We start from the raw sequence: 27,653 nt of genomic DNA, 5'->3' as shown, positions 1-27,653 counted from the left end.
CTCAGGAAAAAGCCAGAGTTGGTTTAAGGGAGGAAGGTGCTGGGATCCTTCACTTGAAAATAAAAAAACACTATCAAAGCAGTCTACGGGAGAGAAAGATTGATGTGTCCATACTTACCCATGGGCCATGAGCTCACTTTCGGCAGTTGTGGCGTATACTGGGAATGTAACTTGGTTCAGGCATTTCCACAAACAGTCATGGTTTCATTCATAAATCAGCGGTTTGCTCAGATGGGATCAATTTTTACAAATTCTTTCTCATGGATAGTAGTAACTCTTCACTTCTCATGTGTTGGCAATTTTTAATATTTTATTAGGATTTGACAAAAAAACCCAATTCAATCCCTTTCTTTTTAAGGGCAGCTTGATCAATTGGAGCCTTTATTAAGGTGAGTTAGTGTTTAAGATCGAAAGGCGCATTCAATGAATATTTCTGTATAAACCCTTGTTGCTCCCGAAGGAAGAGGAGTAGACTGTAGAAGGTAATGTCTCTAAATCTGAGAGACCGAGACTTCCCGTTCCAAGAAAAGGATTTCCTAGTCATTTAGACAATTATAGGGGCACCCATTTGACTTTTTGCAGCCCCCAGCCCTCAGGGCCTCAACGATTGGCCATTAAAGCGTCGTTTGTTCCATCTGTGATATCGAGATAAACTCCGGCCATGTTTTCTGTTACCTCTGTAGTTCGAAGGGGACATTTTGACGCGCCGGCGCCTCACACATCCAAAAGAGAGTGAGAGAGAGAGAGTTTTCGGCGAAGTGGGGGTCTGGCCTGGGCTTTTTTCTCGCTGAAACCGACTTGGGAATGATTACCGGTCGGGTGTTGAACCTTCGTCTCGAAGATTGCTGCGGAGTTTGTTCACAATTTGAAATTGCTTTTGTGTTTGGAAGATAGAAATTTCTGGGTGTTTGGTTTTGGTTTTTTATTTCGTTGGTTATTGTGTTGGGGAAGCAGGAGTCTATTTCTGCGGCCCAAAGATGAACTCCATGCAGATCAGTGCATGCCCAGTTCATGTGGAAGCAAGTAGTATGTCTCCTTTATCTTTATCATGCTACCTGCCTTCTTCTCGTCTTTGTATTTCGCCATTGCATTCAGTTTATCTACTTCCGAATCGGCGAGTACTCGTATGTACTGCAAAAACCTACCAGAGATGCAATCCTGTGTGCTTGTTTGGTGGCAAAGGAAAACAGGGGAACGAGAATGAGGTAACTAATGATCCCAGAAACTTAATTTTCTATTGCAAAAGGAACAAGCGAAATGGGATGATTTTTTGTATTCTGTCCAGGATTCTGGTCATAATTTCCCATTTTCTTTCATCGAATCCCATATTCTCGTACGACTTGAACATTTCCACCATTGAGGCAAAGACCTCAGTACCTGAGAGTGATCATAGTGATCTGTTAGAGACAAATTATTTTTTTTCTCATTGACTGGCTTCATACCTGGTTGCAGCCTAATCTGTGGAAATCATTGGAGAAAGCCATGGGTGGCTTAAAACAGGATCTGACTGTTCAGGATGTTCTGAGAGAACAAATACAATCAGCAGAATTTGGGGATGATGGAGGTTATGGAGATGTGCCTGGTGGTGGTGGTCGTGGTGGTGGGGATGGTCCTGGTGAGGATGAAGGACTTGCTGGCATCTTTGATGAACTACTGCAAGTGGTCTTGGCAATCATTGGCTTCATCTTTGTGGTAATGGCACATTTTACTTCAACACTTTTGATTTCCATTGTTGTGGATTACATTAAGCTTTGATAAGTGTTCTTGAACTCCACCTGGGAACCAACCATTTGGTCCAAGTCCATTAGAGGAAGAGGATTTCATAGTTGATGGCCTCTGTCGAATTTTAGTCAACATCCAGGATTCAATGATGATGAATAGTTTCTGTCACCAGCTGCATTGCTTAGTGCTTACATTTTTTCCATTATTAATTTATTAATATAAAACTTTTTTAAGCAGAAAACTTCATAGGTGCCTTTATCAAATAGAGGGAAGATTAGCTAGTAAGAATTGTAACTTAAATGTATGGATGGCTGGAGGAAGAAAAGAGATTAAGGAGCTAAACAAAAAAGATCCAGTTCTTGAGCCACTGTGGGACCTTTGATTGATTAGAATTTCTTGCAGGGTTGAGAAATCTGGTCATATATTTCAATAATCTATTCGTGAATCCTATCCTACTTCTGTCGAAAGGATAACATCAAATAATCCATCCAAACACAAGTGATGAAGTCTCTCCCAGTAGAGATCTGGTCTCAATCTTGAAAGACCTTGGGGATGTATCAACTCTACAGGGTTGAATGTTGACTAAAAGGAGTCGGTTTTTTTACTTGAATTAGCACCACCTTCATCAGCTTGTTTAGATTTCTTATTGAGAAATCAATGAAATTTAATTTCAACCACTGCTAAAGTGAAAGTTTGCGTTTTCCAAAGTGTCCCATTAGAACACTATAAGAAGTCCTGCACATCCTGAGTTAGGGTTGAACTGGCATGGAGCAGAACTCTGGTCCATTCCAGTTTTTACAATTCCTGGTGAAATTGACATGAGTCCGGTTCAAGTAAGGATAGTCCACTACATTTGAATTTGAATTGTAAGATATGAACTACAAAGTGAGAGGTGTAGGATTTGAACTCATGGCCTCCAAAGAGGGAGAGGAGTTTATAGCTGGCAAATCTGCAGTGAAACTTGAGTAATAATAGGCAATTATTATTTCTGAGGATCTGTGGAATGTGGTAACAAACTCAAATGTGTGCGAGCAATCTAATAGAGCATAGATAAAGACCGTTTCATTGTCTTTTCTTTTGGTGACATGACAGAGAGTTCATTTGTTTTCTTCTTGTATCTTTTCTCTCTTGAGTATGGTAACAATGATTTAGTTACAGGACTGAGACTAAAACTATACCATCTTGCTTCAAAATACATGTCAGCTGATGGGGATGAAAAATCCACATAAATACTACATCACTAGAGTTACAGGACAAGCGCATGCAGCATTCTCCTTATTGCCACCAGTTGCAAAAGTGTTCCTTAAGAGTAGGATAAAAAGATGCAAGATTTGCTCATAAACTTTTTGATTCCATATTTCACCAATTGGTAGCAATTGGTAATTGTAACTTTGGCAGCATACTTAGTTGAAAAGCGAGAACCCTTTGATGGCCAAGGAGCTCACCAGCACTCATCGGTTATTCAAACCGAGTTGTTATTTCTGTTTCTCTGTGTGCAAAGCTTGCTTTCTGACCATAGACAGGATTATCTCTAGCATCATTGATGGTTTAAATTTGTGTGATCAAATATATGATACAAATATTGCAAATCACTAAATATACTGAAACATGTTTCTGAATCTTATGTTGATGAATTATTTGGGCAGTACATCTACATTATCAGGGGTGAGGAGTTAACTCGACTTGCCAAGGACTATATTAGGTATCTGTTTGGAGCTGCAAAAAGTGTCAGGCTGAGGCGTGCCATGTATGTGTGGGGAAGGTTCTGTAAGCGAATGACTAGAAAGAAGGAAGTGAAGCAGGACTGGCTTGAGCATGCAATCCGAACTACTCCTACATGGTGGTATAATCCTCGCGTTTATCGGCGCGTTAAGGTTAAGATGGCGGAAATGGGGATACCCGATTAGCAAATTAGTGAGAGTCATCTAGTCTTTTGTAACGGATGAAAACTGAAGAAAAAAAGATTGTTTTTTGTTGATGTGGTTTTGCTGTGCAAAATCTGGTTGATGTTGGCCTCTAGTTTTACTTGTGCGTCTATCAAATTTCTGTCAACCTTGGGCAAACATTCTCCTATGCCAGACCTTTTTAAATCAGACCACTTGATATCATAATCCTCTGGGAAAAAGGCAACAACAGAGGAAGAATAGCATCATTCCTTCATCATTTATACGATCTTAACTGAATTTAATAGAGGAAATCACTTGAGGGACAATATCTTACTTTATACGTGATCAGATCTGGTTAAATTCGTGGATCAATCAAATTAAAATGTCATCAAGTTTTTTAATAAATAATAAAAATGAAAAGCCATTGGAAGAAAGATGGAAAAAATAATTTTAAGGTATGTATCTGATTTACCATACTAGCTGAGTTTTTGGGTACTGATATGTGTCCCTAGTTGGTCACTTGTCACTTTAGGCTATGGGTGGGGATTCAAAATTTGCAACTTGAAGACAAGACAAAATAATTGCCAGGCAATTATGGGTACATCAAAGAGAGTTGAAGATCTCATTCATTTCATTGCCAATATATGGAAGCTTTGTATCGATAATTTGTAACATTTCCTTTACAACATATACCCAAGGAGGAAATTGGGTTTGGAATTCCAACCGACATGTCTGTACAAAAATAGCCACCACCATCATCAGGTGTGGCACTAGTCCAAATCTTTACTTACTTTACAAGAGCCTGTTTAGAACTCAAAAGTCGTTTTTTTTTCCTCTTTTTTCTGTTTTTTTGGTTGTTATTCCCTTTTGAGCACTCTACCCTACAAAAATCACAGCAATTTACTTTTGTTATTCACAGTTGCAAAGCTGGACTTTTCTTAGGGGGTCGAGTTTACAGAGATCTCTTGTGGAAGAGAAGGGCTTTGCGTGTCGGGAGGCTGATTTGAAATTACAAGCTGCTGCAAGGGCTTAAGAGCGGTTGTCAGCTGCGCAAAGGATGGCCGCAGATTTGGGTCCCTAAAAGTTTAAACACCAAATAAAGGAATACTCAGGAAAAGGAGTACCTAAGCAGGAAAAAAAAAACACACACAAAAGACTAGTAGACGGAAGATTCAAATGCTTACGTCTGCCAGCATTCCCATATAATTCTCGCAACTAATGGATCAACTTCTTTTGAGATGTCAAGCCGACGATTCTGAAAACCTACTGCACCCACCACTTGCATAGGATTCATTCCACTCCATGGCATTCTCAAAGTGGCAAGCTCCCATAGGATGACTCCGAAGCTATACACATCACACCTATGAAACACAGTGAACCCAATATAGTTAAGACCCCATATTAGCAGCAGCCTCTCTCACTTCTCCCTAGTGTTGAAGCCATCAATGCCATCATCTATGATTACTTTCTAACACTAATAAGCTTCTTAACTGTACCATCAAAGCAAGAGTATAATGATCAAGTGGAGAATGAAGCTCAGATGTTGAAATGAATTTAAATGGCACAAAAATTTCCTTTCCTCATATTTTTACGTCTTCTTCTGCATTAACTTTATTGAAATTACATCCATTGACATAAAGAAAATTTTAAAAGTGATGAAGCCATATGAAAGTAGAGAATTTGGTCATGAAGTAGGATCAAGTAATTGCCAGAATAGTGCATTACGAAGGCATTTGTAAAGCATGCTTTTTGAAATACCTCAAGGGAAATTGATCCCGTAGCTACGATAAATACCAGACCAAGATGATTAATATAGAACAATTTAACACAAAGAAGTAAGATTTTATCCGCTGTAAAACTAGATCATGTGGATTCCTCCAAATGCTGCAGATCTTTGGTGATAAATTTAGAGATTCACAAGTCTTTATCTTTGACAGTACGGATGATCCAGTTCCAGCTTTCATCTCAGGAGCACATAGTCTATTATAATGGAGCGCAAAGAGCTACTGACTTTCCTTTTGAGGGGATGATAAGAAAAGAGGGTAAGATAATAATGTACGAACATTTATATGTATCTGCATCAAAAGCTGATGGTCATAGTCAGAATTATGGTCTCTCAGGATTCTAAAACATTATTGCCACAGGGAATCCAACATTGATTTGGTATTGGGTCAATAGCCGCATAAGGAGGTTTCTAGTGTGAACTCTTGGGTTAAGTCTCACGAAGAAAGGAGTGGAGAGTGCAAGTGTAATCAACATCCAGATAAAAAAGTAAAAAATAAAAATCAATTCAAAGAATCAACATTGTCCTAAGCAGCACGAATAGTTAAATATAAACATAATTATGACATACTGATTTTTATTTTTTAAATGACAGAAAATAATGACTTACTTTTCATTGGATGGTTCATTTCGGAGAACTTCTGGTGCCATCCATTCAGGCTACAGTACAGCAGAACAGCAAAAGAGTCAGGGCAAAAGTAAAAAGAAAACTGTATCTGTGCATTAAAGCTAGTGTGAACAAAATAAAAAATCCACTACTTACTGTCCCAGCTGTGGACTTGGACGACAAAAATGTGTTATGCTTCAAACGTGAAAGTCCAAAGTCACAAACCTGCATGGTTATGAGTCAGCACAAACAACAAACATGTGGAAGGCCCAGGAGACAAAAATGCCATATTAACTACACAATGTCCAAGGTTGATCAGTTCTTTATACCTTAACATTCCAGTTCTTGTCAACCAGTAAATTGGGTGACTTCAAATCTCGGTGAACAATTGTTGGTATACTAGAGTGCAAACAATTCATACCCTTGGCCTGCCAGTGCATTGCAAAAAAAATCATATTAGTAAACATAAAAGACTAAAAGATTTAGAAAAGGGAGATGGTCCATATGAGATTTATTATTTCATACCACATCAAGGGCCATTTTTATCCTGCGCTTTTCATCAATTTGGCAATTAGAACGATGAAGGAGACGGTATAAGCTTCCTCTGAAAAACTAAAAGATCTATATAAGTAACATTATCTAACAAAGTACTCCAATAAAAAAAGTTCTAGAAACTTCAGTAAAAAGATAATAGAAAATAGAGCACAAGAACAAAATTTGTGTTAATTAAACAAAAAAAAAACAATCTGTCCTCTCTCCTCCAGGGGAGAAGTCATTGCCCCATGGGGTTTTTCTTCATTGTTTGATGAGATTGAAGACATTAATGCACCCTTTACCACTTGGAGGCACACAAATAGGTCCTTTTTTTTTTGTTCTGTATCTGATCATTTCCTGGATACTTATTTCCCTCTACCATTTCTAATGAAAAGGCACATACAAATGATGTGTCTTATTTTCTCTTTCATGAGCACAAGAATGTAATTTACTATGAGAATCCACCATTTTTTCATAAGCAGAATCTGTTGTTTTCAACTAGCAAAATATATCAAGGCAAGAAGGTCATTATACCTCGGAAGAAACTCGGTTATAATTGAGAGGTTAGGTGGTCGAGTTACAGCACCCATAAAAAGCACAACATTTGGATGACGCAACCTACGCATTATCCGTACCTGATTGGAGCAGAAAGACAGTTAAGAATAATGAACCGCAACTTGAGCTTTCATTTTTATTGAATGGTGGGAATTCTATTGAAAGCAAAAGAAGCAAAGATATTATTAGAAGAAAAACAAAAGAGCTGCACACACAAAGCTTAATATTTGAATAACATATGAAATAAAATTGGAGCTTCAAGAAAAAGCAATGGTCCCACTTCTTGAGGATAAACAAAGATACTAATATTTGACTTACTTCACTCCTGAACTCATCCAGTGCATCCCCAGAAAAGTCCTGATCCAAGAACTTCTTTACAGCAACCTCCTACAGTTAAAAGAAGAAACAGGAATCACAAAAAAATGTTCATTAAAAAAAAAACTCATTGCACATTTTGTCAGTCCAAAAGCATGAGAGAGAGAGAGAGAGAGAGAGAGAGAGAGCACATAAAGATTTTGTTTTTTTGCGCTTTAGCAGAGAACCCCTTATGGTGAGACTTAAACTCAAGACCTCACACATCCCCCTCCTTACAATGAAAAAAGGCAATTAACCAAAAAGCCCAATCTACGAACAAAGCATTTGATGCATGAGGGTGCCCCTGGTAACTTTATTCAAGATGTCAGCTATCTCACATATACAGATTTCCTCAGATATCAAGTTCAACCCACTTTAACTATAACACTTTTGTGTTTGACATGTTGTTATTCAAGTGATGGCATATTCAGATGGCATATTCAGGCATTTACTTCATGCCATATCTTTTTACTTAACTAAAGAAAAAAGTAATGTGCATCAACATTAACTCACCGTTCCATTCCAATCAGCATGATAAACTTCTCCATATGAGCCTATTTCACAGAAATATGTGACATTTAGTTGCAGTTAAAATTCAAAAAAGTATACATGCAATGAAATTGATAACACCACATTTGTTATTAACATTGAAGGAAAAAGCATACTAGTTCAGACTACCTAATCCAATTCTTTCACCAATAACAAGATCTTCCCATGGTATTTCCAATCCAGACACATCATCAAGCATTGGTTCGAGCCTATTTAGACAGGAATGAGGTGGTGAGCTTCCAGAATCCTTTAAATTCCCAGAGCTATCCATAAACCTGTCATGGACTTGTTTTCTTCTTTCATGTCGGTAATTTACAATTTCATTCTTCTCCCTTAGCTTGTTCTCTCCTCCACTTTGTACAACATCCCCCTCTTCATGATCGCTTTCGTGTTTCTTATTGTCTTGAGAACTCATAACTGGATTCCCCCCAGAAATGAGATTAGGACTAGAATTCCCAAGGAAATGAGTGTTACCAGAACCGTCAGCTTTGATTACCAGAGAAGTAGAAGAAGTAGAAGGAGAGGATGAAGAGCCACGGCCACCACTGCTTTCTGGACCATTTCTGCCAAACTGTCCCCCCACATCATACTGCTTTGTCCTAGGAACTACATTATAAGCAGCACGATTTTTCCACATAGGTAATGGTGGTCTTCCGGTCCCCGCAGCAACAGTCTCTCTGTTCCTAGGAAATTCACTGTTCATTTTACTGTCTGTGGGCTTGTTCTGGAAAACAGCTTTCCCCTCTGTAAGCATATGGAATGGGTTAAGTTCAGAAAAAAGGTCAGCATCCATATTGCCTTGAGTATGGGGCACTACATTAAGTTTCTCCACATTACTATCAGTTGATGTGCCCCCACCAGTATTACCTCTGTACTGTGAAGTTGCACTTGAAGAAGGCAAACATTCGTGTGACTGGTAACCTGCAACTTGACAGTCCATATTTGTATAATAATTATTCCCAATATTCATAGGTGTTGCTTCATTACTTGCACTAGGAATAGAAGGCTTAAGTATAGCTTGCTCTGTGCTTGATTTTCTCTCTGGGATTCTTTTGTTGTCTACTGCAGAATTACCACCAAGCCCTCTATAATCACCAAGAATGGGATCCAACTTTGCCAGATTGATGCCTGTATCACCAGATGCCCAGGAACTCAAACTACTCAATCTTGGATTATAGGAATTCACAGAAACATCCTTCATACTAAGTATATCTGCTGGGATAAGGGTCCCTGGAGCTGCCATGAGATCAACCAAAAATTCCCTGCAGCAAAATCCTAGTATTAACAACAAAAGGCAAAAATACATTATATTAAAAATACCAGAAGATAAGAAACTCTGAAGTTAGGAAACTTAAAAAATGTTTAAAAACGCAGGATCATTTTAAAAATATAAATAAATAAATAGTGTCTAGATATAAAAAGAGTATCCAGCTTTTTTCATACTTTGATGTTTCAGTAACCAAAAGGAACATACTACATCTCAAACAAACCTCAATAGAGTAGAGATAAAAGGATCAGCATGCAAAAATCTTAATATAGCCCTATACCGTAAAACTGTGAAAAATTAATTAACCTGACAATGTACAGTCCTAAGCCATGTTTCAACTGCCTTGAACAACTAAACCATCTGAAGCCCGTACACTGCATTCATTATTGTTCTTGTGTTTGAATAAATAGTCAACAATTCAATGAATAAAAACCAGAACCAACTGAATTTAGAGCAGAGCTTTCATAAATACACCTAGCCTTCTTTCTTTGTAAGTATTTCCTTTTTCCCCCTTTTGGATAATGAGATACAGAATAGGAAAATATGGAACCAATGATGTAGAGCAAGTAGTGGGGACGCCAATATGCCCATTGGGCCCCAGTGGACCCACCAATTATGGTTAAAATTATTTTTATTTTATATTTCCTGATTTTACTAGATTTGATCAAATACTGATCTTATCTATTTTAAAATTTAAATTTCAATTCGAATTTTAGTTTATCTTTTCTGATTTTACTGGATTTGATCAGATACTAATCTTATTTATTTTGAATTTTAAATTTTAATTTTAGTTATTTAAAAGCTGTAACAGGATGTTGAATTCGGCTTTGATAATGAGTTTTTGAAACCTCCCTATTTCGCGTCTCTCCCTCTCTCCCTCCCCTTCCTCCTTCTTCCCCATCTTCTTCTTTCTTCTCTATTCTCTTCTTCTAAATTATTCTTCTCTATTTTTCTATTTCTCATTCCATGCTTTGTTATGTTTTCGTCCCACATCAGCGAGGAAGTCCAAAATAATTTTATAAACAAAGTAGACAAATAATTAAAGTGAAAGAATTGCATAAAACAAGATGTTGGTAACACCTTCCAAATTGTAGTGATGAGTATCAAGATAAAATATGAATGACTACTAACAGTGGAAATGAAAGCACCTCAATAGAAAAACTGTAATGATAACTATCATGTCATCATTTAAAGATTTAGGGAGCTTTCATGAATCTAGAAGCTTTTTTTAAAAGAAAAAGAACATGCAGAAAACTTAGTTTCCAGTGTTTCAACAACAAAAAAAGGACATGTCATGAAAAAGATTCCAAAGAGTAAAAAATCACTAGACACAGAACAGAACCTTTCATTATCTGACTTAATTATGTTGACTGCATCATCATCAATCCCAGTGTAGTGACTTCCTTTAACCAGCTTGCAAGGAAGACCAACACGATCTGCTAGAACCTGCATTAAAGGAGCAAACAAATAACTTAAGTATTTCAACCTAATATTCTCAATACATTCGTCGTCGTCATCATCATCAAAGCTTCAGCCAAAATATGTAGAATTAAGCTAAAGGAATTCTTAGCCATGCTGCTTAAAAATCTTTCCAATTTTCTCTAGTAGTAATTACTGAAATTACTTCACTTCACAACTGGACAAAAAGTAAGATTCTTGCTAAATACATAGCTTAACTGCTACTTGGATAGAGCGAGTGCGTGGAAGACACAGAAAAGAGACAGAGCAGACGACCAGATCGAAGGAGTCCACAGCCACCACCATCCAACCGCGCAGCCATCGGGTAGATCACCCCAAGGAGTGCCATGCTGCATTCGAGCAGCGAAAAGGTAAGGAGGTTCTGATTGAGGAACCAACTGATCCTTTGGTTCATATCGGTTACTTGGACAACCAAAACCATCGCCAAACATCATTATCACCACCTCAATTGGGCAATTATTGTTTGTATGTCTGACTCGCATGTCATCACCAGCTAGTGTTCAACCTCTCCAACCCCCCTTGGCGGCACAACCTCTCCAACCCCCCTTGGCGGCACTGAAATGTACTTCATAATTTTTTTGACAATATTTTCCTACTTCAATGTTATTGGACTCATATCCCAAGATCAGCAAATTCGCTTTGATTCTCTTGCTAAAAACAGAGCCTCCGTCCAATCCCTTTTTGTAGGGGGAAAACACCTCTAATTTCTGTTTTGTTTTGCTTTTTTCTTTAATAAATTATCGGTTCATTCATTCAAAAAAAAAAAAAAAAAAAAAACTGCTACTTGGATGTGGCAACAAAAATGTCTGAGCGCAACAAGCAACTAATAAGTACCTCTCACAAGGCTATTTTAGATTGTAACTTAAGGCTTACCTTGAAAAGAAGAGCACGATGGCGTGATAGACCGACATTTAAGCACCCAATTGGCAACACACTTGTATGAAGTGAAGAACGCAAGTCAGTGCTTCTCTCCATCCACCTAGCCAGCACATCATTGGCATCCCTCACAGGTCCACCCATATGCTCTGTAACCAGGTCAGCAATCCTCTGCACCAGAATGCTAACTTGGGTAACAGGGCAGTCCAGTGAGATACAGTGTGCAACCTGTAGCAACTCCTCAAGAGCAGGATCAATAGCTCGATTGACAACAACTATTTCAAAGCCAAGATCTCCAAGGTTCCCTTGAATCTCTGCAAGTGAAGGCATTTTTTCCTGGTGTGTACTATCAGTAGAGATACCATATATGTCATAAAAACCATCAGCGACCTTCTCATCATAATCAAGAACATTGTAGTCCTGATGAAGCCAAAATGAACACAACAAAGTCAAGAATTCTCATGATTGGAAAAGAAAAAGTAAAACATCTAGAATGAACAGCAAACAAATCTCAGTAAAATGTATGGATAAGAAACCAGATTTTACTTCCACAAAGTACAGATTGAAAATTTCTGTGTGCACCATTATCGTAACCATAGCCTCATCCCAACTATGCTAGCTTTATCCTCTACCATTTTGTTAAAGACTTGAACCAGCATGGTTCAATGTCTTCTAAAGTCTTTGTCACAACTCACACAGTTTCTGTTGAATCAAATTTCTCTTCACACACGTCTTATCTTATATCACAAATAGCTTTGCCTATTTGAGATTTTCTTTTCGAACAAATGAAAAGATTATATTAAGAGAAGTGTTGGGATGGGAAAAGAAACAAATTTCTGTGTGCACCATTACTGAGCTCTCCAAAATGAGAAAAAATTACAATGAGAAAGAGAAAATGCTTCATAGAGCAAACAAAAACAGCAGCTAAGCCAACATAAATGAATTCTACAGGAGCAAGATCTTAAGGAGGAACAAATGCCTAGCCAAAGGTTCAGCTCAGTAACCAGAACTACTATTGAAGATGCCTGTACAATTGCAAGTGTGTGTGTGCGTGCATGTGCATGTGCATGTGCATGTGCGTGTGCGTGTATGTAAAACAGCATATAAATAGCTAGAAGGTCTATGAGATCTCGAAAGTTGCAAGCACCAATTAGCTTTTACCCAAGTAGTTGAAAAATAATCTGACTCATCGACACTTATGATATAGGCCATGGGGGTTGGAACCAAAACAATCCCATGACTAGGAATATAATAAATAATCAACTAATAAAGTTTTTTAAATTCTTTTGAACTGTCAACTACAAGATTTACAAAACTATAGATGTACAAAACATTAAGAACTTGACCTCAACCAATTAAAACAGCCATGACCAATGCAAGTAAAGTCTTAAAAAGCAGAACATACAAATTTTGCCCATCATTTTTATAGGCTAATGGACAGCATGGAGTGCCTGGTGCTAATGTCTTTGATTTTCCTTGGTGGAATATTCAACTTGAACATTTACTAAATCATAGTACAGAGAAATAGCATAAGTTCCAGTTTTGTCAGCACTTAACTCCAAACAGAAAATAATTTCCTGAATCACTGACTTGCGATTTTATGTTTGCATTGTGGCACTTTTGCAAAGCATATTATTTTGTTTTCACATGAGCAGTCTAAACTGTGATTTCACATTTCACGAATAGCTTCTCATCAGAAGACAGACAAACCCCTTCAATAACTCTATAGCTGCAGCTGCTACTTTTACATTGGATAGATAGCTGTAACCTCTTCAAAGAGTGGCCCATAAAGATGGTTATAACTTCAATCAATAAATCCGGACTAGGTTCACATTCTGCTGGAAGGCGTCGATTTGCCTCAAAATGTATGGCATACCACAAAGTGCCACTACAGTCAGTGGAAAAGGACAGATGTCCGGCATTGCTGATTCCACGACTACCCTCCCATAGACCCAGCGCAATATAAATGACACAACAAAGAAGCAGAGCAAAGCTTCTTCAGAGGCCGGGTCAACTTCAGAACCTACCAGATGCAAGACTCGACCCACACACGCACAAAATAGCGACAGATTTCAAACAACCAGACTAGCTTCCCAACAAAGCTAGTCCAACCAAAACCCTAATTTTTCACAGAAAACAACCACAATTCCAACTAACAACCCCAAATAAACTCTTAATTTTCCAAAAAATTGCAATTAATAACTCACCCAGTACCGCCGCGACATAGTTTCCGCGGTATCCTCCCTCTGCCGCCCCGAATTCCGGCGCCCCAGGCTTAAGAGAGTGGCAGCTCGGATCTGATCGGAGTCCGGATCATCCCGAAATTCCGAATTGGAAGCACTGATCGCCATGGCAAGCTGCACCTGAAACTCCTCCTCCGAGGAGAAGTAATCCGTCGGGGCAGTCGGGGCGGGAGGACCCGAAGCGGAGGACGGGCTGACGGGGGCTTGGGCGGAAGCCGCCGTGCGGAGATCGGAGGCGCATGTGGGAGGGGGAGAGGAAGTGGAAGGGATTTCGTTGGATCGGTTGGGGTCATGGCTGCTGCCGAAGTGAAGCTTCTTGAAAATGTGCTTCATCGTGGTCGGGGGGAGGGTTGGAGAGAGAACGGAAGCGGAGCGAAGGGCGCCGGGATTTATAGTAGCAACAACAGTTAAAAATTGGACGAAGTTTCGCTGAATTTTCTAAATTACCCCACCGTAATCAAATCCGTTTTTCGGGTTTATTTTGGTCGTGTCGGCCCTAAATTATTCGCGAGAGTCTATGGAATTGACCTCAGCCGTCGATGGTCGGCACCAAGTTGTGATGATCTGACGGTGGTCGTTGAGATGATCCGTGGTGACATAAATTCAGTTAATTTCGTAATTTTATTCTTAAGTCGCTGCGTTACTTGAGACTTGAGAGACAAAAACGAGATTGCTCTTGTACTGTGATGGCTGCGGGCGGAAAGAGTAGGAAACCTATTTCAGGATGACCGATTTGACCCAAATTCAACTCGGTTAAGATGAATCTGAACCAATCCTGGAGAGTCCGATTTAACAACCATAACACCCTTAAACCTACAGAAACTCGAAGCCTTGAACTCAAAAACCCCGAAGTCAAGTCCTCTGCACTCATCTGCTTTGAAGTAACTATTTTCCCTTCCCTAATCTTTCTACTTTAATCATGTTGTTTTCATCCATCGTTTCAGTAATCTTCAACATCTAACTACATGATCCCTGCGACAAACTTATGAACTGATGTTTTCTCTATACAGAGACCCAAAAACAACTTTGCAATGATTTTTTTATCTTCTGTAGTGAAAAATTCCTTATTTAATTCAAGCAGCCCCGGTAGTCCACGATTCATTCATTTCTCATCTTCATGAACTGCTCATTTTTTCTAAAAATCATAATCATCTCATTGGGTAAGGTCTAGAATAAAAAGTCCATGATTACCAACTCCGGTTTCCAAGCTACAATGACATTGAAAGAGAGTTCAAGGTCCTTAGTCCTCCCTGGTATTGTACTGTCCTATCACCAGAATTTGGGCAAGGAGGTACATAGATACATGACGGAGAAAAATGTCATGTTTGATCCTCATCTGCAGGCTGCTTTGATTAACATGTACGCTAATTGCGGTTCTATGGATATTGCTCAGAAGCTTTATGATAAAATGCCTGGAAACCATTTTGTTGCCTCGACTGCCATTTTACAGGATATTCGAAACTTTAGAAGGTTGGCATTGCTAAGCAAACATTTTGAGCAAAGTGACAGTAGACTTTCGGTAAAATCTTTTTTCTTTATTCAATTCATTTCATCTACTTACATCCGTATTTATATACAAGAATTACAATTAGATGTAATTCTGGTCTCTTGGATCATCTCCGAAGTTGGTGTTACGGAGGATTTCTTCCTCTGTTTTTACAGATTTGGAAGAAGTCTTCCTATGGAGGATCTCATGCCAACATAAGGTTGACATTGCTAGGCAAACCTTTTGAGCAAGTGACTGAAAAAGACCTGGTTTGTTGGAGTGCTATGAGATCAAGCTATGCAGAAAGTTACCATCCTTACGAAGCTCTCGGATTGTTCAATAAAATGCTGGTTTCTGGTATAAAACCAGACCAGGTCACCATGTTTTTTGCTTGTGCCAATTTGGGGTGCAATGGATCGAGCTAAATGGATTCACCTCTTTGTTGATAGAAATGGGTTTAGTAATGTTTTTTGCAGTGAATAATGCTGTTATGGACATGTATGCTACATGCGGGAGCTTGACTGTGGCTCGGAGTGTCTTTGATAATATGCCTCAGTGGACAGTCATTTCATGGACAAAGCTGAAAGAATTGAATCCAATGGAGTGACATTTGTAGGAATTGACTCTAATTGAGTCAAAAAGGCAGGAAGGTGGGGAGATGTGAAAGAGGTGAGAAGGTTGATGAAGAAGGTGAGCATCACCAAAGAGAAAAGATGCAGTTGGATTACCTAAAATCCAATAAAATTTACTACAGACTGGATAAGATGGTGAGTATTGAAGGTTGCAGGTTATTCCTCTGATACCTGCAATGTGTTGGTTGATTTAAACGAGAAAGAGAAGAAGGACGTTGTTCTCCTGCACAGTGAGAAGCTAGCACTTGCATTGGGCTTTCTGAGTGTCTCATGAAGTGGCTCTCGAAAGCCTTTGGCCAAGAAATCGTAGTGAGAGAAACACGTTTCCATCATTGCCGATATGGGCCTAGTAGCAACTAAAGCTGTAAAGTTAGGCATGGGCATGGTAAGGACTACAAAAGAAGGCAGGCTTCTTCCGAATAAGCATTTCTTCGAACATCGAGCGCTCAAGGTGTGCAAGTATGGTCAGAGGTCGACAGCGTAGGCCGGCTTGTGCCGGTAAGTTGACGAGTAACGTCTCTTCAGTCAAAGACGTGCTGCCGGTTACCGCGTTTTTTGTCGCTTCCCTCGTGCTTCCTCCAACAACTTTTTATCTTCGGACTCGAATCTCGATGCGTGAAACGTACTCTAACGGGCACGACTCTCACGGGTCCAATATCTTCTACAAAAAAGGGGTAGATTGATTTACTGGAATGCCCTTATGCTGGGCCCTATGTGTGATCCGACTAAATTATTCGGATGAAGATATGGGGGATATCGGGTCGGGGTGGTTCGGTTATTTAATTGACTATATTGATATTTTAATCTTATTATATATTTTTTATTATAACGAGATATGATTTAATAATGAAATTGTGGTCAGAGAAAGGAGCTTTTGGACGCTTGATGGAGACAACTGTAATCCATCGTAAACATTTTAAATAATTGCTTCAGTGTTAATCAACATAAATTGACCCGCCTTTTGCACTGAGAAAGCATCTTATTAGGATTAAAGCTGTTTTTACTAATCATTTCAAATACTTGCCACGTGGACCGCATAGATGGAGTACAACGGAGAGCTTCATTAGCCCGCGATCTACCTAAAGAGGCATCTAGAAGGACTGTGCTTGCCCGGCCGCGTTCGTTTCAGCGTTCAAATACTTGTCCCTGTCGGTCTAGGAAAGACAGGAACACCCATGTTAATAGTTCAATGACCAGGGGTATTTCCAAAAAATGGACAATCCTAGTCACTCAGGATATTTAATTTGGACTCTGAATCATTTGAGATCCACGATTTGTTCAAAAGGCCTGGAGGGGGGGCTGAGAGGGGAAATGAGCGTTACCAGATCTGCTGAGGAGGAAAATACCTGCTTCAATCTGTGGGAGAATCCGGTTTCGTTTGTGGGGAAAATCACTCGGTCGTATTACTTGCGGTTTTGTTCCATTTGGGAGTATCTCTTATATCAAATGGAGACGCTTGTTCTCTCTCATCGCAATCAGCACTACTGCAGAAGCAAGTCTAAGTTTTCCGACAGATTTGGTTCTTCGCCGTCCAGAGAGTTCAGAGATATCAATTGCAGAACATTTCAATCAGCAGGTATTCTGCCTTCCCCATTAAACTTCTCATTATATGATAGCCCTCCTAAAACGAAACGCGCAGTTTCTTTTTCCGCTTCTTCAGAGCCCACTTGTTTTTCTACCCCTGAAAATGATGAACAGCATAAAAACACCAGGAGCAGTGCAATCCCCATATCTCCTAGCCCAAATGCCCGAAACAAATCTTTCTCTGAAGATTTTTCTTACTCTGAGCTGTGGGCAGGCCCTGCTTATTCAAACTCCCCTCCTCCGAGCTCTCTTCCCATGCCTAAGTTTTCTCTTCGACAGAAACGAAGCATCTCTCTTGAAATCCCCTTCGCAGCTTTTGACGTCAAAATCTACTCAACCACCAAATCTGCCCCTTCTTCTCCTACCAGGGAGCCTCTTACGTCGGCAAGGGATTTCTTTAGTACCACCGCATCTGCAACCGAGAATCTGCGTCGGATCCTTCATTTGGATATTTCCGATGATTGAATAGATTCGAGGAAGGTGGATTCTTGTAAATAAACCTCATGCTAGGTGGGATGTTCAGAGCTCTTGTATATGAGATAGTGGATAACTACTCTGCAGTGATACTTTTTAAAGTTTAGGGGTTTCAGTAGGCAAGGCACTTTTTGTGTAGGGTATGACGGCGATATCAAACCATGCAGTGAATTCTGCAGGCTGGATTGACATCTATTCTGTGGATACATTTGGGACAGGACGTAGCTTCTGAGATGAAGCGCTGCTTAAAGGGTGCTGTTTCTATCTGACTTGGAAGCTGCAAATCGGATGTGGGCTTCATGTTTCAAGCATCTCTATCTAAGGGATGATGAAAAGTCTTAGAGTTTGATTTATCTACAATGCCCACTAACACATACTAATTTGGGTACAAGGTTGGCAGTCGGTTCCGGTACACTGATACATCTAGTAGCTGATTCTTTAATCTAGGTGCCGCAGTCTAGTAGTAGATAATGTCTCAACAACTTTCTTTTCTCAGGATTTCATGCCAATCTTTAGTTTGGACAGTTTGTATATTCGAGGGTAGGTCTTGGAAGTATCTCTTTCTGCTTTTGCTATACATCTCTCATCTCTTTCCCCTCTTTCCTCTCTTTATGCCTCGAAGCTCAACTGAGCCGAGTTTGTTCTACTTAGTGATTTTTTCTCTCATGCTGCTCCCATCTGCAAAGCTAATCTTCTGACCCTCCAGATGCTCTGCACGGGCATCTGGTTCTCTGTCCCCTTCTTCTGCTTTTTCAAAGGAAGAAGTTGGAACATGATTAGGATTAGTGCTCTTTTCTTGGTTCTCAGTTTTCCTTTTTGGTTTCTGATGGTGTTTTAGTTAACTATCGCAGCTGTATCTTCTCCTCAGTGTAGTTTTGTCTATTGAAATCCTTTTTATGGTCATGTGTCTTCCTATATGTCCTGTAGAGTAGCTTGTTGGATTTTCTGATTCGAGCAGGCCTGTTACCTCTCGAAATAAAAAGGGTCTGTTCTTTAAGCTGGTTTTATGAGATGTTTGGTGGTTTAGTTTTGTTTTGGACCTTTCTGTCTGTGGGTAGTGCTGGAGATGTCTTGGATACAAGGTACCTCTTTTCTTCCTGTTTCAACTTTATATTGTGTTTTGTGCACTTATAGCTGTATCCGAGTTTTAATTGTTGCTTCTTACTGTTTCATCTTTTGTGGTTTGCAGTCTTGGGTGGTTTTGGGGATGATAAAATTAGGCCGGCTGTTCTGTGATCATGGTGTGTTCATCAGCGGATACATGGCCTGTCTGCAGTGACTTTTGCGGGGAGCCTCCACTCACTGCAACTTAGTGTTGCTCCCGTTCTTGCTTGTAAGAAGTAATGTAGGGATGCTGTTTGTTCAAAGTACTAGCTTGTTTGAAGTGATAGGAGAGTTAAGAATGGGTTGGCTTCAAATTTCAGTTTGGGTGTTGTCATCGTTTATGTTGGGTCTTGGTGTTGTTTGTTGTGTATAGCAGAAGTCACCTGGGTTGAAGAACTTAGGAGGTGTTGCTTGAAAAGTAGCATGGCTAATGTTGGATGTTGGTGTTGCTTGATCGGAATTATATGGATCTTTTATTACCATATATGAATGTTGTCTACTGTGCTACCTTTGAGTCTCTAGGCTCTGGTTGGAATATCTGCATGCCTCTTTATTTGCTTGAGAAAGCTCAGAAAATGTTGAAATACTGTTTTACTGTTCAAACTTTGTTTGATGCACTGATTTTTGCTAGACTTGAGGCTAGTTGGAGCCACATTCCCGCAACTTTTTATGTTCTAAATCAATCTCTCAGACGATCATCAGAGGAAAACACTTTTCTGTAGTTGTTGCAGGCAGTCGAGAGGTGGAAGGTGACAATCATATAATATTTGCTGTAACTTTTTTTTTTTTCACAAGCAAAAGCTTGAACTAGTTTACTCCAACAATCCTTGTCTTGTTACCTGCATGAGGTTTTAACTGCTACAAGCAATCCTTCTCTGCGATAAACTGCTTGAGGTTATAACCTTTACAAGCTTATAAATGGAAATTGCCGACTGGGAATTCTAGTTTTTTTATCAACATTTAATGAAACAACAAATCAGAAGAATTAAATGAAATTTTGCTGATCCATTTCATGTACAAATTTGGAAGAAAGTGTCCCATCCAATTTATCAAGCAATTGCTGGCTTGGAGCTATCTAATGAATGACACACAATTGCGTTTTCATATGTTAATTGGGTGAATTACATCGATTAAAGGTGAAGAACCTTTCATTTGCATAATTCGTGATCCATTCAGGAGTTCTGGCCTTCTTTGGTGCAAAGCAGCTGCTAAACCCTCTGAAAGCCTGAAATGTGCTCCATATATATACAAAAATCCGTGAAAGTGAAAAATTGATGGACCCAGAATGGGTCTCGCAGCTCCTTACGTTGGGTGTTTGAAGCTCTCTCCTGCAACATCCTTGCTGTTGTAGTACTGCTGGTAAGTAAGAGCAGTCCACTGCCAGAAGTCCTGCTTGATAATTTTCCTCCACATCCTTTTACTCGTTAAAATGTCAATGACAATCGATAACAGCCTTGGATTTTGCAACAGTGCAGCTTTCTTGTACTCGAGGATCCAAGTGTTGGGATCAATTTGTAGAGGGGACAGTCTCCATTTCTTCTGCGTCCATGAACTGCTGAGATTGCGAACTATAAAACCAATGTTGCCGTCTGGCCACTGATTACAGATGCAAAATGACGGAAACTCGGTCAGTAATTGCAGTATAAATGATGTTTGAAACTTCTTTCTTTCAATTGATTTAACTTTTTTTTGTTTGTCCTCAGATTTTTTGGAAGAGAACAGAACTGGATGTTCATAGTTCTGACCAAGAGTTCATCTAGTGAAAAATCCCGGCAGATGAAGCGAGCGAAGGTCCAGGTAAATACCTCAGTCATTCTGCCGCATATAATGGTAAAAGATCGGGATGAGAAACTGGTGACGAGCAAGCCTGCCGTTTGGAGTGGCCATCCCCAGATGCTTACTTCCTCTGCTTTCGATCTGTACAGAGTGCAACGCGAGTGAAGAAGATAACCATCCTGGAAAGTGTTTCCAATTAGCCGTCACTTACGCTTATCAAAAACCCTAAATAAAATTGATTTCAAGAATGGATTTTTTTTTTTTAACTACATTCTTCAAGATTAGAAGACTACCTGATTAAGTTCCCACATGGAATCATCAACGCAGCAGTTCGATATCTTCACCTGGACAATTTCTTCAATCCTTGTTTGCAGGTATGCCAGACGGCCTTCCAAACTCGGGACAAATGCAGTGTCCTCTCCCACCGTCTGGACAATCTCAGGCGACAAAACCGGACGAATAACCCCAGTAACAAACTTCCGAAACCCAAACTCCGCCACTAAAATCAGGCTCAGACACACCAAACCTCTCCAGTAATTTGATCGAATAATCCATTGCCGTTTCTGTTGCTTCTCAATCTTCTCTTCAGGGGTCCTCTTCGATTTTGCAGTGGATCGTAGAGGAGACTCCGTCGCAGACCTGGCACGTATCTCTGGCGTTGAAGGAGCCCATGAGACGGAGGAAATCGTCGCTCTGTCTGGCGTTGCATTTGACTGCAAGACTTTCGCCCTAGAAACCTTTTGTGCCCCGGAACACTTGAGATCTAGGGTGGCCTCTATGCTTGCAAGGCAGATCTCGCAATGGCAATTCATGTCCTTACGACATCCCGGAAAGTAGCAGCTGCTGTCGTGAGTTTCCTGACGATCCGTTCCCATTGAGGACTTCGCGGAAAAGGATGGCAATGCAGAGTTCTTCTTCTTCTCATTCTGCCGTATTCGTTTATCTTAAATGAACGGAGTTTGAAATTCAAATCGGAAACGGTCGAAGAAAGCTAAAAGGCCCATGTTACCGTCGGCGATTGGCCATTAGAGTCATTAATCGCTCAGAAAATCACTAAACACCTAATGCCCTGTTAGTGCCTTTTTCCAGAAAATACTGGAAACGTATTTCTATTAGAAATACGGTTTCAAGGCACTAAGTAGGAACAGCCGTATTGAATAGGACGGTGATTGTAGCCAACTCTGGTATTTAATTTCCGTCGTGTTTCTGCTTCTCTTTCTCTCATTTATGTTTCAGTTGTATCTAAATTCAAATTCGTATTACGATTATCCTGGTCGATTGCCAAACATCTCTTCCGATTTTGTTGGAAGAGGTTTCAGATGGGCAAAGAGAGATGAGCAAAGTGTCAAATTCAACTTTTTTTTTTTATTCCAATTGGATCAAACAAACAACCCCAGTTGTGATCAAACCGGGAACCCAACTCACGACACGTTGAGATAATGAAATACATCTCAAGTGACATGTCTGAGCCAGTCAAAGTGATATTCTCCCGGATATGAAGAACATGATTCCCCACAATTTGGGTCACTTCACCCTGCTAAAACGACAGCTACATAGTTTCCATGGCTCCTCCAGGTGTCTTATCTTGATAGCCAGTTTAACCGTTTGAGGATCGCCGTTGTCGGTGTTCATGAAAATGGTCGGTGCTCGGTGTCTAAGGGCATAACCAGGTAAGGTTTTCTGAATCCACGTAGAGTGAACTGGGTGTTCAATCACACAAGACTGGTCTTAATCCAACCCCAAATAATGCAGCACGTCCTCGATATCACTCCAACCAAGATTTGATAGCTCGTTTGGTGGGTAAACTTTGACTGCAAATCTCTTCTCTTCGTCTTCGTTTTCTTCGCCTTTCCTCAGATTTGCTTTCTCACTTGAACCATCGGACAGGGAAAGGCTCAATCGAATTAAATGTTGGGAGTTGGGCACTTGGGACCGAAGTCACCGAAATCACATAATAATTTGCTTTTTGCTTCTCTTTCTTGTAGTTTAATTACTGGAGCAATAGGTTTGTAATTCTAAATTTTGAAGGGTATTATGATTCAAACACAATGTTTTTCATACCCGAAGATCAAACAATGAAGATTGAGAATCTTTTTATAAGTTTAAACATAGAAAATGGGTATAGAGGTGCTGGCATGGTGAGAATTGACTTGAACAGATTAAAATGAACCTGGTTCAATTTTTTATTCTGTTATGGAGAGTAACAACAGCTAAGGTGGGTATTGGGGAGGCGTGTTCTTATTCTCTCAATCAGTGCTCGATTTCTCGGAGTTCCTCAGTACAAGATCGTTCTGAGAAGAACCGCCGAGAATCTGATTAAAGCTGACTCAAATCTCGACGATGATAAGTCAACCGTTGCATTATCAGTGGAAATAGATTGAGAATAGATTCAACTATTTGTTGTCAAAACCTACCAAAGATCTCCCCAACTGCACCGATCCTCACTGGTTATTTCTTTAATCTGTTTCCCAGAAAACAGCTTTACGACATGAAAAGAAAGAAAGTGCTCTCTCTTTCTCTCTCCCTCTTATTATGGTGGACAAGATCATTATTTTCCCATTATATCAATTAATGAAAGCTCAAGCATTAAGCAGTCGAGTCTTTTTTAATGGAAGTGCTTCAGCTTTTTGCTTGTCAAATCTATACTGAAAAAGTACATTTTTCATTGCACTAATTCATGTAAATCCTTAACGTGGCTCTTCAAACAGAGAAGAGTGAGGTCATACTGAAAGAGAGGTTGTCCAGTTAAATGGGTGGAAAGAGGTGAACCATTTCAAGGACCGGGCGCCCTATCCCAATGGGCATCCCTCCACTCCTCTCAGCAGAGTATGATGATTTGGTCTAACGGGATGGGACCCATGTTCATAATGGCTCAATCCTGATAAGACAGGACAGTAAGATTTGCACACAGAAATGTTTGGGCCAAGATCAATCTTTTCATAGTTGCAGCGATGGCTTTTTCTTTAAGCTTTTGAAATAAACAATGGCAGTGGAGTGATGTTTAGCTCAAAAATCTTCCAAGATTGGATATAAAAGAAAAGAAACGGTAGCTTTGATGAGGATTAACTTTATAAGCAATTAGAAAAAAAATGATTTCATAGAAATGAAATAAAAAAGATCCATGCAGTGGAGTTCTGAAAACTGGTAAATCTGCCAACTGCCTTAAGCAGAAAAAGAAAAAAAAAAAAAAAAAGGGCAAAGAAAACAGAAAAAGAAAGAAATTTCATCAACTTTTCTTTTTAATGGATGTGTCGGAAAAGCTAAAAAATGACCTTCAGTTTCAGGCAATGGAATCAATCAACTGACCTAATTAAGCACAGAAAAAACAAAGAAACTCAAAACCAGAACAAGAAAAACTGAAACTTATTTGCCGTTGGGAAATGTTATTAGCGATTTTTAGCATGGTTCTGGTTCATAGAGATAATTTCTGAAGGCTTCTCTGTAGAGGAGTGTATGAAGGAGATACCCTGCAAAAATTAATCAAAACTGGGATAAAAGCTCAGCCCTCCATTGGAATTCACATTCTCTATACAAAGAACAAGAAAGAAATGAAACAGAGAGAGCAACCAGAGCGGAAAGCTGAGATTCTTATTGAAGATCATGAACTTTCATCCCCCATAATCAGAAAAGCGTCACCGAGGAGTCATCTCCCACTTGTGAAGTGCTCGCAGATCTCATGTACTTCTTGGCAGACGACGAAGCAGCCGAGGAGGACAAATCCCCAGATCTTCTCCTCAACATTTGCCTCATCCCATCGGCCACCCTGACGGCCGGATTCGATTTGAACTTCCTACAGAAGGACATATGGGCTTTGACAGCCTCCTCCATCCCGTAAACTCTTCTCCCTCCTCTGCTCACCTCGTCTCTCACTGCCTCTGCACAAAGTCCACATAGCCATTTCCCTTCGAATTTGGCTTTCACATCGCTTATGTAATCCTGGGTGCAATCCTCTCTCAGACCACAACACTCGCACTTAGCTGACTCAATTTCCATTGCTTCTTCTTCTTCTTCCTCCTCCTCCTCCTCCTGGAGACGGACTTAATTTTCTTCCAATGAAAGACCAGAGCAAATTATTGGCAGGTTATCTAAAAGTGAAACAAAATCCTTCTCTTGATTGCTGTTGAATCATGGTGATAGAGGAACTGGGTAGTGGAGGGTCTTCCTGTCTTGGTTTTGTGGGGTGTGGAGGAGAGGCAGTGTCTTGGGGTTTTATGTGGGAGTTTCTATGGTAGGGGAAGAAAGAGGGAGAGATCTAGAGACACAGTGAAGAGAGAGAAAGAGGGTAGTTATAAGAGGGAAATCTGCCTTAATTTCTTGCATGTTCCAAGGGCAAATGGGTTTGGAAAATGAGACAATGTGGTTGGAAGTGTCATGTTCCAGCATTTAAAACTACATGGGAGGTCTGGGAATTGGATTCTCCAACCCTAATCTATCATTTCTCATGCTTTGTCCCTTTTTGGGCAGTCTTTGTTGATTGTTGTTTGGTAGTTACTTTCTGTTGTCATCGCCTGCCTAAGCTTCTGGCTCTCCCTCAGCCACTCATCTTCATAGCTTGGCTTCACTCCTCCCTGGTCAGGGTTTGTTTCATCATTCATTCCTGAAACTTCAAACAGGTTTAAAATCCAAACCAATAGGAGACCAGTTTGGTGGTGTTTAGCATCTAAACATTTAATGTCTTGCCTGTTGATGAAGCTTGTGAGAATCTAATTTATAATTAGTTTCTTCACTAAGGTTAGATCAACTGTAAGAGAGTATATAGTTCAAGTCGTCCAACCTGATCAATTCTACCTAATCTTAGTGTTAAACTGCAACTCAATCTGAGGACTTCCATCTGCCTCTTTACTTTGTCTTCCCAAACTGCTGGGTTTTTATAAGTCAATTAAGCTGGTGTGAACTGTAAACTGTAAAGAACTGGGCTGGTCAAGTAGGAAAAAAAAAAAAAATAGTACAAATTCACTTGAAAGATCTGGCTATTCCCTCACTGTTCTGTGTTCTTCTTAGAGTAAAAATGTTAGCCAAGCACAAACATGGCTGCAAGTAGTCATAGGTTTCCTCCAATAATTCAGCATGGCCTTTTAAAAGTTCTTTTGGATTTCTTTATTTGTTGTAGGTAGGCATTGTTTACTTCCTCCCCAATTAACTTTCTAGTAGTTGATGAACTGTGGCAAAATAGAGTCATTTGAAGCTTTTTTTCAACAACAAATCAAGTGGAGTGGTTCCATCAAATTTTTTGTCTGGTTACTTGAATTTGACACTTTTTCTTGTGGGACTCTGGGTTCTTGGATTTAGTGCTTAGGGTTTACATACCTAATAAAAAAAATAATTAAAATTATTAAATATCATTAATTTTTTTCCTTATATCTTACTTAAAAGTTAGGTCAAGTAATTTATTGACATGGAAAAACCTAGCAAATTTGATTGGTTTGTAAGCACTATTGGAGGGATATTACTAACTATCTATGCATTTAAACTACATATAATGTATGAAATAAAGTAATTAATCAAGTATTAACTAATGTTACTAAAACTGAACCGGCCATCAAACGGGTTAGACCGAATTCAACCATTGGTTGGAACTGGTCTAACTAGCCCACTTTCTTATTTTTCGTATATATATTATTTAGTTGAAGTCGGACATGAATCAATCTTTGGTTGGTTAATACTATCTTTTTTACGTAAATAAAACCGTTTCTTTATGTGAGAACCGCAAAAGGGTTCGATTTCCATCCAATTCTCACAACAATGGTATATATGAACATATTAGAAAATATGTTTTGATGGGAATAAAAATCTAAGGCATGACAATTAACATTTAAAAGTATGAGTAATAAAATTGGTAATGGGACATTGAGTCATCTTATATTCTTAAAAATGTCCTATCAACTTCCTAAAGTGGATACAAAGAATTGTGGTTGATGCATCAGACTATCAATGACATTGATTCCTTTTTTTAACTATTAATCTTATTAATCTATTGTTTAATAGAATAGCAATTGAAATCCAAATAAAAATGAAAATTTCACTTCTCCTTGTTCATGTTTTATAAGCAAAATAGTTACCATTATCATCCTTATCCTTACAACTCTTAATTAATGATCAATTTGAATATAATTTGTTTAATTGGCTATTTTAAAATAAATTTTTATTTATTTATTTATTTTTTTGCCCTACTCTTTGATAAAAAAAATTATTTAAAAACAAGATAAATTTTATCTAAATCATAATAAATAAATAAAAACAACCTAAACAAAAATTAAAGCAGAAGTTATTATTAATCGATCGCGAATAATAATACTCACAATCTCACTAAATGCATTCAAAACAAAATCACAATTTAGAGGGAATAATCCAAGAGATGATTTGATGCTATCACCATCCTCGGAATAAATTATCAATTAAGAATTGTACAGATTTTCAAATAAAGATTTGTTTAATGCTCTTTTTTCTTCAAGTGTATTTGTTCATTCATTAAATATCATTAAAAAAAGAAGATTTTTTCTTTGCCTGTGTTAATGCATCATTATTTTAATAACACATAATAGTGCTTTTAATATAATTAAACAATGTAATTATTGGATACATAGAGGATGAGGTTCATGTCGTCGTCTGCATTAAAAAAATATACATAATGGGCGTTTATTCAAATAATGAGTCGTGGATTGAAGTAATAGGAAACTCATTTTCTTGTAAAATTCGACCATCAAACAAATAATTTTTTTAAAAAAATATTTTTAATAGGAAAC

The 27,653-nt window shown here is 39.0% G+C and overlaps 5 protein-coding genes and 1 long non-coding RNA gene across 7 annotated transcripts; 3 read left to right on the top strand and 3 right to left on the bottom strand.

Annotated features, from left to right (window-relative positions):
- Positions 1-638: 638 nt before the first annotated feature.
- Positions 639-3,880, top strand: LOC137934875 (uncharacterized). The gene is made up of 3 exons (XM_068779433.1): positions 639-1,205; positions 1,453-1,692; positions 3,369-3,880. Exons 1-3 carry the CDS (start codon positions 978-980, stop codon positions 3,627-3,629), a joined length of 729 nt encoding a protein of 242 aa, XP_068635534.1. The 5' UTR covers positions 639-977; the 3' UTR covers positions 3,630-3,880.
- Positions 3,881-4,207: 327 nt separating this feature from the next.
- LOC137933904 (serine/threonine-protein kinase EDR1) lies at positions 4,208-14,196 on the bottom strand. 2 transcript variants are annotated; one of them, XM_068778009.1, is made up of 14 exons: positions 13,819-14,196; positions 11,609-12,031; positions 10,599-10,702; positions 8,857-9,251; positions 8,119-8,733; positions 7,954-7,994; positions 7,405-7,473; positions 7,066-7,166; positions 6,523-6,601; positions 6,327-6,425; positions 6,154-6,222; positions 6,001-6,050; positions 4,793-4,969; positions 4,208-4,685 (listed from the first exon to the last, which is right to left on the bottom strand). In XM_068778009.1, exons 1-14 carry the CDS (start codon positions 14,185-14,187, stop codon positions 4,547-4,549), a joined length of 2,730 nt encoding a protein of 909 aa, XP_068634110.1. In that variant the 5' UTR covers positions 14,188-14,196; the 3' UTR covers positions 4,208-4,546. The 2 variants fall into 2 exon arrangements, with proteins under 2 accessions (XP_068634110.1, XP_068634109.1); XM_068778008.1 differs by having other exon boundaries at positions 8,119-9,251.
- Positions 14,197-15,157: 961 nt separating this feature from the next.
- Positions 15,158-15,947, top strand: LOC137935497 (pentatricopeptide repeat-containing protein At4g14820-like). The gene is made up of 3 exons (XM_068780144.1): positions 15,158-15,373; positions 15,517-15,697; positions 15,817-15,947. Exons 1-3 carry the CDS (start codon positions 15,158-15,160, stop codon positions 15,945-15,947), a joined length of 528 nt encoding a protein of 175 aa, XP_068636245.1.
- Positions 15,948-17,262: 1,315 nt separating this feature from the next.
- On the top strand, positions 17,263-19,737 carry LOC137935018 (uncharacterized). Its single transcript, XR_011109223.1, has 2 exons — positions 17,263-19,112; positions 19,220-19,737. It is a non-coding gene; the product is annotated as an uncharacterized lncRNA (long non-coding RNA).
- A 461-nt stretch (positions 19,738-20,198) lies between these two features.
- Positions 20,199-22,089, bottom strand: LOC137934869 (uncharacterized). The gene is made up of 3 exons (XM_068779425.1): positions 21,204-22,089; positions 20,940-21,089; positions 20,199-20,730 (listed from the first exon to the last, which is right to left on the bottom strand). Exons 1-3 carry the CDS (start codon positions 21,783-21,785, stop codon positions 20,437-20,439), a joined length of 1,026 nt encoding a protein of 341 aa, XP_068635526.1. The 5' UTR covers positions 21,786-22,089; the 3' UTR covers positions 20,199-20,436.
- Positions 22,090-24,392: 2,303 nt separating this feature from the next.
- On the bottom strand, positions 24,393-25,227 carry LOC137935189 (uncharacterized). Its single transcript, XM_068779880.1, has one exon. The coding sequence runs from the start codon at positions 24,901-24,903 to the stop codon at positions 24,532-24,534; it is 372 nt and encodes a 123-aa protein (XP_068635981.1). The 5' UTR covers positions 24,904-25,227; the 3' UTR covers positions 24,393-24,531.
- Between the last annotated feature and the right edge of the window lie 2,426 nt (positions 25,228-27,653).

The sequence above is a fragment of the Aristolochia californica genome, unplaced genomic scaffold, assembly GCF_029961685.1.
Source record: "Aristolochia californica isolate CCGP_79_NKW_82.1479 unplaced genomic scaffold, dmAriCali1.0.hap1 SCAF_6, whole genome shotgun sequence".
In the NCBI taxonomy this organism is placed as follows: Eukaryota; Viridiplantae; Streptophyta; class Magnoliopsida; order Piperales; family Aristolochiaceae; genus Aristolochia; species Aristolochia californica.
This window is presented reverse-complemented; position numbering and strand designations above follow the sequence as displayed.